Raw genomic sequence first — 12,500 nt, 5'->3', positions numbered from 1 at the left:
GGCAGAATACACTCTATTTCCCTTAAATCAGACATATTGGGAAATGGGTGAGAAGTCAGGCTGGCTTTTAGCATATCGTCTCAAACACTTAAACAGAAGGAATCATATTTCAGTCATACAAAAATCTGAGGACACCATTTTACCCTTATCTACGCAGATAAATGATAGATTTCAAGCTTTCTACAATAACCTTTATTCTTCACAAGGTGATTTAGATGAACAAAAACTTGAAACATTTTTCACAAAATCTCATCTTAATTTGCCACAAATTTCAGTTGATGATCGTGAGTTTTTGGAGGCTCCAATAAAGCTAGAGGAAATCTCTCGTGCTATTAAGAGTATGCCACTAATTAGGACTCCGGTGGACTTTTTTAGAGCATTTGAAGATGTATTCTGGATAGGAGATTTCACATTTCACCCAAACTGTCTGTGCTCGGCTCAACCACAGGACTCCCGGACTCTCAGTTTTCCTCTCATGAAAGGAGATGGATTATTTTGGCTCTTACCACAACTAAACGGATTCTTTTGAGACACTGGCGGCAAAAACACACCCCTTCTTATGAGGAGTGGTTGTCGACAATGGGTAAATTGGAATCTTATGAGAAAGTGTCTCATGGACTATTGGATAAACTTCAACAATATCATTGTATTTGGTCTCCCTTTACCAGTTGGCTTTCTGTTACATAATGTACAGATGTGTGTAGGTTTGTACTTGTAGAGTGGTCAGTGTGGTGCTTAGTGTGTTTAAGATACATCATAATATTGTGTTATAACTTTGTTGAAAAAAAGTAATATCTATATATATATATATATATATAGATATACATATATATATATATATATACATATATATATATAGTCAGTCAGTCATTTTCTACCGCTTATTCCATAGTGGGTCGCGGGGGAGCTGGTGCCTATCTCCAGCAGTCTATGGGCGAGAGGCGGGGTACACCCTGGACAGGTCGCCAGTCCATCGCAGGGCAACACACAAACAACCATGCACACACGCATTCATACATTCATATATGTATATATATATATATATATATACATGTATATATATATATACATGTATATGTATGTATGTATATATATATATACATGTATATGTATATATATACATACATATACATATATATATATATATATATATATATATATATATATATATATATATATATATATATATATATATATATATATATATAACTCCATGATTTAAACATGGAGTTTGCATGTTCTCCCCGTGCATGCGTGGGTTCTCACCGGGTACTCCGGCTTCCTCCCACAGTCCAAAGACATGCCTGTTAGGTTAATGGGTCTCTCTAAATTGCCCTTAGGTGTATGAATGAGTCTGTGCATGGTTGTTTGTGTGTTGCCCTGCGATGGACTGGCGACATGTCCAGGGTGTACCCCGCCTCTCGCCCATTGACTGCTGGAGATAGGCACCAGCTCCCCCGCGACCCACTATGGAATAAGCGGTAGAAAATGACTGACTGACTATATATATATATATATATATATATGTGTATATATGTCATTTTAGTGTGGGAGGTTTCATGGCTAAATTGGACCAGCCTGGTAGCCAGTCTTCATTGATTGCACATTGCACCAGTAAGAGCAGAGTGTGAAGGTTCAATTAGCAGGGTAAGAGCACAGTTTTACTCAAAATATTGAAATGCACACAACATAATGGGTGACATACCAGAGTTCAAAAGAGGTCAAATTGTTGGTGCACGTCTTGCTGGCGCATCTGTGACCAAGACAGCAAGTCTTTGTGATGTATCAAGAGCCACGGTATCCAGGGTAATGTCAGCATACCACCAAGAAGGACGAACCACATCCAACAGGATTAACTGTGGACGCAAGAGGAAACTGTCTGAAAGGGATGTTCAGGTGCTAACCCGAATTGTATCCAAAAAACATAAAACCACGGCTGTCCAAATCACGGCAGAATTAAATGTGCACCTCAACTCTCCTGTTTCCACCAGAACTGTCCGTCGGGATCTTCACAGGGTCAATATACACGGCCGGGCTGCTATAGCCAAACATTGGTCACTCATGCCAATGCCAAACGTCGGTTTCAATGGTGCAAGGAGCGCAAATCTTGGGCTGTGGACAATGTGAAACATGTATTGTTCTCTGATGAGTTCACCTTTACTGTTTTCCCCACATCCGGGAGAGTTACGGTGTGGAGAAGCCCCAAAGAAGCGTACCACCCAGACTGTTGCATGCCCAGAGTGAAGCATGGGGGTGGATCAGTGATGGTTTGGGCTGCCATATCATGGCATTCCCTTGCCCCTATACTTGTGCTAGATGGGCGTGTCACTGCCAAGGACTACCGAACCATTCTTGAGGACCATGTGCATCCAATGGTTCAAACATTGTATCCTGAAGGCGGTGCCATGTATCAGGATGACAATGCACCAATACACACAGCAAGACTGGTGAAAGATTGGTTTGATGAACATGAAAGTGAAGTTGAACATCTCCCATGGCCTGCACAGTCACCAGATCTAAATATTATTGAGCCACTTTGGGGTGTTTTGGAGGAGCGAGTCAGGAAACGTTTTCCTCCACCAGTACCAAGTAGTGACCTGGCCACTATCCTACAAGAAGAATGGCTTAAAATCCATCTGACCACTGTGCAGGACTTGTATATGTCATTCCCAAGACGAATTGACGCTGTATTGGCCACAAAAGGAGGCCCTACACCATACTAATAAATTATTGTGGTCTAAAACCAGGTGTTTCAGTTTCATTGTCCAACCCCTGTATATATATATATATATATATATATATATATATTACACTGTTTTGAAGATGAAAGTTTAAACAATAAAGTGTGAAAAATAAAAAAATACAAAGAATTGACTAAGAGGGGCTAAATACAGATGCTTGCCACACTATTCACTTTTTATTTTCTTTATACAAAGTTTTAATAGCTTTGTATCATTTTACCTCTTATGCCACTGTTATGCTCTACTATATGTTGGTTTTTCACATTAAAAATGTGTAAAATACATTGTAGTTTGTGGTTGTCAAAATGTGGTTCAGAGGTATGAATACGTCTGAAAACTGAGGGAAGCAAATAAGCAAGTTCTAAAAGTTTTACCTTTTCAAGTAGATGCTGTTGCCTGTAAATGCCACATGTTTACGGATCTTTCTAGGTATTTGGTGATATTAACCTTGTAGGGTAATTCTTAATAAGCCAGCTTGTCTCTCTTTCCTACAAATATGGTCTGTCTTCTCAGAGTAGCTGAGACCTGTCGGTGTTTTTCGTCTTATTCCTTCTTCTGCATTCTGTTTTAGTTCCCTCAAAACAAGTTGGCATGAGTCATTTCCCCTCCAATTTCACTCCCACTGACTTTCTCAGAGAGCTCCTTGATATAAGCGGCCCACTCATTTTACACTCAATAAAACCCTCACTGTCCTTGGCCTCTCCAAACAGGCCCAGGAGCTGGTAGTCCTACAGAAGAAAAAAAAAAAGAAACTCACCCCAATCTCCATGGCCTCCATAACAATTCGCCCACGTATCTCTGAGGTGCCCCGGCTCACTAGACGCAGCAGGACCTTGGGAATTTATTTTCGCCAAGATATGTTGATTTACCGGGGTTCAGCCAGGGTGGATTGTTCTAGTTTTTCTATGGATGTTCTTGTTCAAAAATGAATCTCCCCAAGTTCAAAGCAAGCGCAGAACATCCTATTTGTTGGCATGAATACACCCAATGGAGCTCATCTGGGTTCAACGAAAGCAGCGTTGATGTGATCAACAGCTGTGATGAAACGCTGCGGAAACACAATGTTTGGAATCATTTGGGATTTTACAATCTGTGTTTGATTAAAATGTGTGCTTTTTTGGAAAGTGGATCTTAAAGCCAATGAGTCACATCCAGAATCTGGAGCCTCAATCACTTGGCGAGCATTTTGGTGATCTCACATTTGACAGATTTTCATCTATCTAAGTGTCATTTAGTCAAATCAATCTCAAACTTTACTTCCAAAATACAGCAACTTGCACCAAACGTTGGATTATGGGGCTCCAGCAACACATTGTTTTGTTTACTCTGTGCAGTACCTGGACACACATTGCACCTTTCTTGCACTAGTTAAGAAAACTGTTTATTTGTGAAAGAGTGAATATTTTCTCTCTGTCTCTGCAGACCCTAGCTTCCAGGACCCCTCAAGGTGTAACCCAGGTGAGGCTTTACAATTAAACAAAATACAGAAGTAATTGTTTTTTTTATGTAGAACCTCCCAACAGGAAGAATAAAATATAATAAAATAAATATAGATAAACAGGTGGATAACTAGCAGCATACAGTGGGTGTAGGGTTGTAAGGAGACCACCTAATTACTGCTTTGTTCCCTGGTCTTCAGGATGCTGTTCATTCACAAATGTTCTCTAACAAACTTCAGAGGCCACCGTGTCACTTATTACTATAAGGTGACTTCTGAAAGCCATTTGTTACACTACATTTTATTTGGTGGTATCCGCACAAAGGGGTGCTGATTACAAATGCACAACACACTTTTCATATATTTTGTTTATTATTTGAAAAACATTTTGGAAAAAAAGTGTATTCTTACCCTTTTACCTCACAGTTAAATACTAATGTGTTAGTCTATCACATAAGATTGCAATAAAATTCATCAGGGTTTATGGTTGTAATGTGACAATATGTAAAAAAGTTCAGGAGGTATTAAAATTTTTGCAAAGTACTGTAAAGTATAGGGGTTACAAGCTTTAGGTTTTCAGTGATTTCATTAAATGATAATTAAACGATAATCCAACAGGCCGCTGCAACCATGTCTTGAAAAAAGTTTGTCGGCCAAATGTAATGTTTCTAAACCACTGCAGAATCTGGGCTCTTTGTTGGGAGTGATGGTTGCCTCAAAGCTACAAGGTTCCAAATCTTGGTGCTGTTCTTCACTTGCATGTAGGGGTTCTGTCCAAATAACATGCATATTAGGTACATTTTGTCCTATGGTTGTCAGTCTCATTTTATCTGGTGTTAGACTGCTGACCTGTCTAGGATCTAACCCTCCTCTTACCTGATCATTGCTGGGATATGCTCCAGCTGGGCTGAAACAGAGAATGGATATATGGATGGATGGAAAAAGAATATATTAACAAAATTTAATTCTAGCAAATTTAGTCTAAACATGCAAAAAAATGTTTCCCAGTTTGAAGTTGTTCAACTATACATCCATTCATTATTCACCAGTATAACTAAAATATCTAGTCTGAACTGTATTCCACAACAGAATCCAGTCCTGACTTCCCAATGGACCCCAACAATTTCCACTGCCGGGGACCAATTGGAGGTGAGGCTGCCACTCTCTCTTCGTCTTTCTTTCCTCCCAGGCACGGGGGAGAGAAAGCTTCTATAAAATCTGCCAGGTTTTTCTCTGTGTGGACAGCTTGGATCTGTCAAACAAAACCTTCATATCTCCCCACAGGTCGCTGATTAAAGAGAGATATGTTGGTACATTTTTCAAAAAGTGGTTCAGACAACTGGGTGTGGTTTTCCACATGTATTTTTGTTATTTTTATAAACATTTTGCTAATATATTTTTCCATAACACCCGCAAGACCATAAAAGTGGACAGAGGATTAATTGTCATTTTCTCCCAACATACAACCAACTATTTTAACAGTTATAATACTCCTTAGTTTTTAATCAACACTGGAAATATTTTTTCACCTACGAGTGTCTTGTCAATTTATTATTTACCAGTCCTTTTATAGTACAACACTGGTTTTCTGCAGGCTGTGTTGGTTTGAAAAGGTTTATTTGGGCATCTACACTTGTTGGCCACTAGGTGGCAGTGTATGGAATGACAGAAGTCTGAAGAAGTGTCTTGTGTGCAACTGTTCCTTCAACACCCAGAAATATACACAAAGCAGATTTTTAATAGCAGTTTACTTTAGTAACCAGTAACCATGCATCAACCCCTAGTTTAGATTATGAATAACTAATGATTATTAAAAATGTATTAAATAATTACATACAGTGATTCAATATTTTCTATTTGAGAAAAAGGGGGTGCAGTATTTCAGTATTTAGCTGCATTTGAATCACCATAATGATAAAAAAGCAATGGTTTTTCAAAACCACATGTTGTCATTCAGTTTTTAACATTGCTTTTCTGTTGCAAACAAAGAGAAATCCATCAAGAACATATGTTGCAAGTCAATTCCAAAGTCTGTCTTAAGCAATAGCAGCACCAATAACAAATTTTCAAACTGAGATTTGAGAATTAATTTTATTCCTACTGCCTATTGTCACGAATTAGCATCATACCTAGATTTACACAAATTGTAGATGCAATATTCAAGCAAGCAATCTATGTTTATTGCAGCATCTGATTGATTGCAAAAACAAAAGAAATATTGTTCTGCCTAATTGAATATAAATTCAGGCATTTTATGGTTAATAAAATGAAGGACAAATAAGAATGCCTTTGTTTGTGTGTTTTTTAGATCGCTGTAAGTGTAAGACGGTCAAAATGGGACAGAAAACCTATGTGAATAACAACTACAACTACGGTAAGCAATTTGAAGTTTAAAATTGTCTCTTTAATATATGATATACCTCTTCATATTTTACTCCCAAGGGAAGCTTATACTAGATACATCAGACATCAAAAAAATATGCCCGTTAGTATTTTTTACCAGGGGAGTCTAGTCCATATCAGATGCAGCAAGTCGTGTTGGGCTGTGATCCTTTTCTAACCTGTTTTATTCAAAAGACGCTATGCTTCTGATAAAACTGTCTACAGCTGAGATCAAGTAATCTATTCTGTCTTGGCGTACTTTAGCACAACCCAGTATGTGTTAAATTGATGTGTTTCAGCTAAGAGAAAGCGTTTCCCTTGACACTTCTGTAGTGCAATATGAAAAATAATTGAGGAAATAGGAAGTTAAAGTATAATAGAAGTATAATATTACTGTTTTAAGCATCAAATTAATTCCTGAAAGTGAAAAGTGATTACAGTAATCATCAACAGTAAGTCTTCTCAAAACCTTTCACAAATAATGAAGTCTGTCTGTAAAGACCCTAAAAATCATTTCATGTGTCTTTTTAAATAAAGGATGAAAAAAACTTTTGGTATATTTAACATTTCTTAGAGTCCACTGGGATTTGTAAAAAAAAAATGACAGTTTGGCTGGACCTACATAGTAAAAGGAAACCTTATTTGGGCCAAACAGTGCACCTTGAGGCACACCCTAAGAGATTCTAAACATTAATTAAAGCTGCATGCAGCATTGAAGTCCCTCGCAGCTCAGCGCAGCTTGGCCTGTGCAACGACCGCGGGAGCCTGGCATCACAGCCTACACGCCGACGTGGCTGCCGTTCGATTCCACACGTCGCCACTAGGTGGCACTGTGAACGACATGTCATATGATCTTCGGTCATGTGGAGTTCTCGTCTGGCAAGAAGTATTCAAATTTTGGGGGAAATCGTACCTTCCAGATGGAAGCTGCACTCACTTGGTTATAAGTGGGCGGGGCTAAAATGATGTCATCTATTGACTGTGGCAACATCTTCGGCATTGACCCATGATCATGTATACTACATTTCAAGTGGATCCGGTGATGTATGAGGGAGATAAAGCACTTTAAGTGTCCTAGGGACACTATTGATTGAAATTATAATTATAATCCAATAGAGCTGTTTGGGGGCTGACAAAGATCAACCCTTTTCAGTTTGTAATTTAGAGCCAAACGTATGGCCATGGTGTAACATCAGACTTCGCCACGCCGCCACAGCCACACCCTCCAGCCAAACAAGTCAGTACTGGATTCTATCTTAGACCATCTTGTTATCTGTCGCTTGGGACAGTTTAACATTAATTAGGTGAAGGACATCAAATATGGACCTTTAAAATTAAAACATGACACTTCCTGTTCTCAGGGGGCGGGGCTTCAAAGATGTCAGCATCTGATTAGTGAATATTGTTCGGGGCCAGAGGCAGATCAGTCTCAGAAGATTTCATGTCTCTGTGACTTTCCTTATAGGAGCTATATCAATTTCGTCTTTAATGGCGAGAAGTCAGATTTTGAGGCTTGGCCACGCCCATATGCTTTCATGTAGCAAAGAGCTTTTGATAGCTTTTGATCCCCAGTGCCTTCAGAGCAACCAGAGTAATTTTGAAGTCTGTAGGTCAAAATCTCTAGGAGTTCGCTCAGATACGTGGGCTAGAAATGGCAAAAATGGGGTCAAAATCGCAACTTCAATCCAAAATGGCTAACTTCCTGTGGGTTTTGGACCAATGTTCTAAGAGACCTTCTTGTAGGTCTTGAGAAGTTGGATATGTGTACCAAACTTCACAATCTTCAGTCAAAGCATGGCCTGGGGCTGATTTATTTATTTTTTTTATATTTTCTAGGGGGCGCTGTGGAAAAAGTAGGCCATGCCCACCAATTATGTCATCAGAGCTTGTTTGGGGACCGGACTAGGATCAATGATCTTGAAGTTGTTGCAGATCAGATGATATATCTGGAAATTTTTATAATTTGGGGAGATCTACCTATGTAGCAAATTTCAACTTGCTAGGACTTACCAGTTGGCCTATCTCACTTTAGGGGGCGCTGTAGAACCGTTTGACCACACCTATTTTCAATTCCATTAAAATACAAAACATTCCCTAAGGGGACATTTTTGGGTAAAGTTTGGTGAGTTTTTGAATATGTTTAGGCCCCCTAATAGCCAATTCATTTGCCCAAAGAAGAAGAGTAATAAACATAGCGATTACAATAGGCCTTCGCAGCGCTTAGCTGCTCGGGCCAAATAAATTACTGTAACCAGCAGCAGGTGCCAAGACTCTATAAAGGCAATTTTTGTAAAGAAATTTGTGTTTGTTCAATAAAAATACATCTTGCCCCATTGAAAGGCATACAGTACTTATTTACCATTAAATGGTACCACATCTGTGAGGAAAATGCATTTATATATTAATAATGTGGGATGGGCCAATGAAAAACAAATTGTTAAAAAGCTTTTGGTGGAGCCAGTGTGATGGTGTGGACCAGCATCTCACTAAAACAAGATGACCATTATGTGGAGTAGGTAGCTTGTTGTGGTTGTGTACGGTTCGCCCATACATTACTGGGCCACTGTTAGTTAAATGAATAAAGTGTCAAATTGCCAACATGTCTTCTTTCTTTAAACTTCAATCATCCAATCAAAATAAGCTGTTCAGCATTTTTCTACAAATATTACACAATTTAAAGTGAAAGTAACAAGCAAAGTTCTAATTTACTGATCAAGAAGCATTCTTAAAACAAAGAAATTAACGACGAAAAATGAATTTTCTTTTGTGGAAAGTATACGGTCATATTCAATGAATTAGACATTTATGATTAGAATATTACACCACACCAATAAAATTGGTATTAAAATAATTTTTAATACAGAATGTGGGCAAAATGAAAAGTATGTTTAATACCTGCTTAAAGGTAATTTTCCAAAGGTACTTTTAATCTGAGAAACGAGTCTCATCGGAACACTTATTCTAATTTATTGACTCGGACTGTATATTGTACTAAAATTATTCTGAAGTTAACTGCTTCCTAATGAATTCCTCCTGTTAGTTATCAGAGCAAGGGTGAGGGAGGTTAGAAATCGTGGTCTGGAGCCCACAGCAGTGGTGGACGTAAAGGAGGTGCTCAAGTCCTCTCTGGTCAACATTCCTAAGGAGACGCAGGTGCTGTACTACTCTTCGTCCTGCCTGTGCCCTCCTCTCACCGCTGGGGAAGAGTACGTTATCATGGGCTACGAGAGTGAAGAAAGGTCCAGGTATGAGTGGCAGGAATTTAGCGAAAGTAACATTGTAGATATCCATGTTTCCCTAAGAAGTTGGATTCATAACGATGTAAGACGTAATGAATTAAACTTCTATGTGCCTGTTTACTAGCTTGAAAGCCAATCATAGTAATTTTGCTCATTGACAATAACTAAGCATCCTTGTCCCTTTTTAGATGTTTATGATGTTGTAGATACCAACTGCTCTATCCAATGCTTAAATGAGTCTCTCAGAAGTCTAGCTGTGAAGTTTATTTAACTCTTGTTTCTTGCGGATGTAGGTTGCTTCTGATTGATAGCTCCATTGCTCAAAAGTGGAAGGACAAAATGCGCAGGAAGGTCAAGGTGCGTATTGGACTTGACTATTTGCTATGCTTCTTCTATAAAAGAGGTGGAGACCTCACTAGCCTCAAATTAGGGCTTATTAGGGTTGGGTGGGACATGGTAATACTTTATCCAGATGGTATCTAAACATACCAGGACTAATAAATTAGGACATTTGCTATTTTTTTAATTCTGGCCTATCTCCAGTGGACCCCAAATGGTCACAACTGCCTCTGTGCTGTTCAGATATTAGTGTGTTTTTATTTAGCCATGAGTGACTGAGCTATGAAGACACTGATTGTTTTTCAGACCTCATTAATTCTGATCCCAAAATATTGACATAAACGTATAGTTGGACCTCTAGAAGCAATAAAAATACTTTAAATTCTAACATGGAAAGCTCTTCTTTGAAGCCCGTGCCTGCGGTTTCTTGGTAATGATGGGGGAAATTAGACTTTTTCTTGGGTCATTCCAGTGCTGCTGTAGTATTATTTTCTGAGTAGTGCACAACGAGCAGTGCTTGGGGTTTTTGGTAATACACCTGCTCCAGCCACCAAGGCAATTGTGAGTGTTTGGAGTTTTTACCATGACACATAAAGGTAAAAAGGTATGGAGGTGGTGAATCATAGCAAGCAGTTTTGGGAAAAGTTTATTAAAGCTAAGTGTAGAAGATGGGTGGCAATGAGTTAGCAACAGTGTAATTCCATGCTGAGAAAAAGTAGTATACCTGAAAGGTTTGCCTTGCATATATTTGGAGGAGTATGAGAAGGTCTCAAGGAATTGTCTTTTTGTGGCTCTCAAGGAAGCACATGATAGGATGTCAACACATAAACTCTGGGTGCTGTCTGAGGGAGTGAAGTGTGGCAAAGAGGTGTGATGGAGGTACAGCTACAGTGAGACAGTGGTGAGGTGTGTGATAGGAGTGGCTGATGGGTTCAGACATTGTAGTCACCATAGACTAGAGATGAAAATAGAAGACACTGGGATTTGTCATGTGTGTAAGGAGGTGGACAAGGGACTTGATTGGTGGAGGTACAAGTGCTCCTCAAAAATCAATTTTAAATTATTGAAAATTGTATTTTTTTCAGTAATGCGATTTAAACAGTGAAACTGTTATAGAATTATTACACACAGTGATATATTTCAAGCATTTATTTCTGGTAATTTTGAGGATTATAGCTTTCAACTAAAGAAAAATTTCAATCTACTGAAAAGTAGGTCCATGTACTTTACCGTATATGAACTCAATACTTGGTAGACACTCCTTTTGCATGGCTCACTGCATCCATGGAGTTGATCAGCCTGTGGCCTTCAGCTCATTTGCATTGTTAGCTCTTATTACTCTCATCTTCCTCTAGACAACACTCCATAGATTCTCTGTGAGGTTTCGGTCAGGTGAGTTTGCTGGCCAATTAAGTACAGAGAAACCATGCCCATTAAAGCTGGTACTTATAATTTTGGTATTGTGTGTAGGAGCCAAGTCCTGCTGTAAAATTCAGTCGGCACCTGCTTGTCAGCAGAAGGAAACATGACATGTTCTAAAGTTTCCTGGTTGGTGATTGAGCGAACTTTGCATTCAAGAAAACACCGTAGACCAACACCAGCAGATGGCAAGGCTTCCCAAATAAGCACTGACAAGTCCCTGTCCTGGATATCTCTATATGTGGGGGCTCTTAAACCTTTTGAATCTCTTGAGCTCTTGCACTGTCTTTGCTTCAGTATCCTCTCAAGGCTGCAGTTATCCACATCTTTTTTTGTGCACATATTTCCTCTAGACTTTTTTTCTTCCACTCAACTTTCCACTTATGCTTGGATGCAGCACTTTAGCAATGGCAGTCATCATGATCGTGTTGATCATAACATAAGCATATATTTTTTAATAATCTGATGAAACAGTTTGACTTTCTAAGAAACAGAACTTTGGATTTTCATTAGCTGTAATGCATAATCATCAAAATTAACAGCATTACTAGGATAAATTAGCCTTTTATTGATATTTTAATCTTTTGAGATGCACCTGTTTGTTTTTTTTGGCGAGATTATGAATAATGTCAGAAGTAAGATAATACGAATACATCTCAAAAAACTTTAATATTGTGTAAAAGTGCAATATCTTTTATTATTTTATAGTGATTTATTTCACATAGAGTAAACTATTTCAAGCTTTTATTTCTTGTAATTTTGATTATTATGGCTTACAGATAAAGAAACCCCAAAATTCAATGTCTCAGAGAATTAGAATATTAAGCACAACTGTCAGGCTTCTGAAAAGTTTGCCCATTTCTATGCATCAGTATTTGGTTGGGCCTCCTCTTGCATGAATTACTGCATCAGTACACCATGGCATAGGGGAGACCAGCCTGT

The 12,500-nt window shown here is 38.6% G+C and overlaps 1 protein-coding gene across 2 annotated transcripts in view; it reads left to right on the top strand.

The window, feature by feature from the left end:
• frzb (frizzled related protein) overlaps nt 1-12,500 on the top strand; it is a 34,939-nt gene that overhangs the window by 16,962 nt on the left and 5,477 nt on the right. Inside the window, exons 3-7 of one of the 2 annotated variants that reach the window (XM_047371072.1) lie at nt 4,164-4,199; nt 5,269-5,328; nt 6,488-6,553; nt 9,602-9,806; nt 10,094-10,157. In XM_047371072.1, coding sequence (XP_047227028.1) covers nt 4,164-4,199; nt 5,269-5,328; nt 6,488-6,553; nt 9,602-9,806; nt 10,094-10,157 — 431 coding nt within the window. The remainder of the gene's footprint in view (nt 1-4,163; nt 4,200-5,268; nt 5,329-6,487; nt 6,554-9,601; nt 9,807-10,093; nt 10,158-12,500) is intronic. The other variant, XM_047371071.1, reaches the window with a different exon arrangement.

This window comes from Girardinichthys multiradiatus, chromosome 7 (genome assembly GCF_021462225.1).
Source record: "Girardinichthys multiradiatus isolate DD_20200921_A chromosome 7, DD_fGirMul_XY1, whole genome shotgun sequence".
Lineage (NCBI taxonomy): Eukaryota > Metazoa > Chordata > Actinopteri > Cyprinodontiformes > Goodeidae > Girardinichthys > Girardinichthys multiradiatus.
Note: the sequence above shows the minus strand (reverse complement) of the source record. Positions and strands in the feature narration are given on the sequence as shown.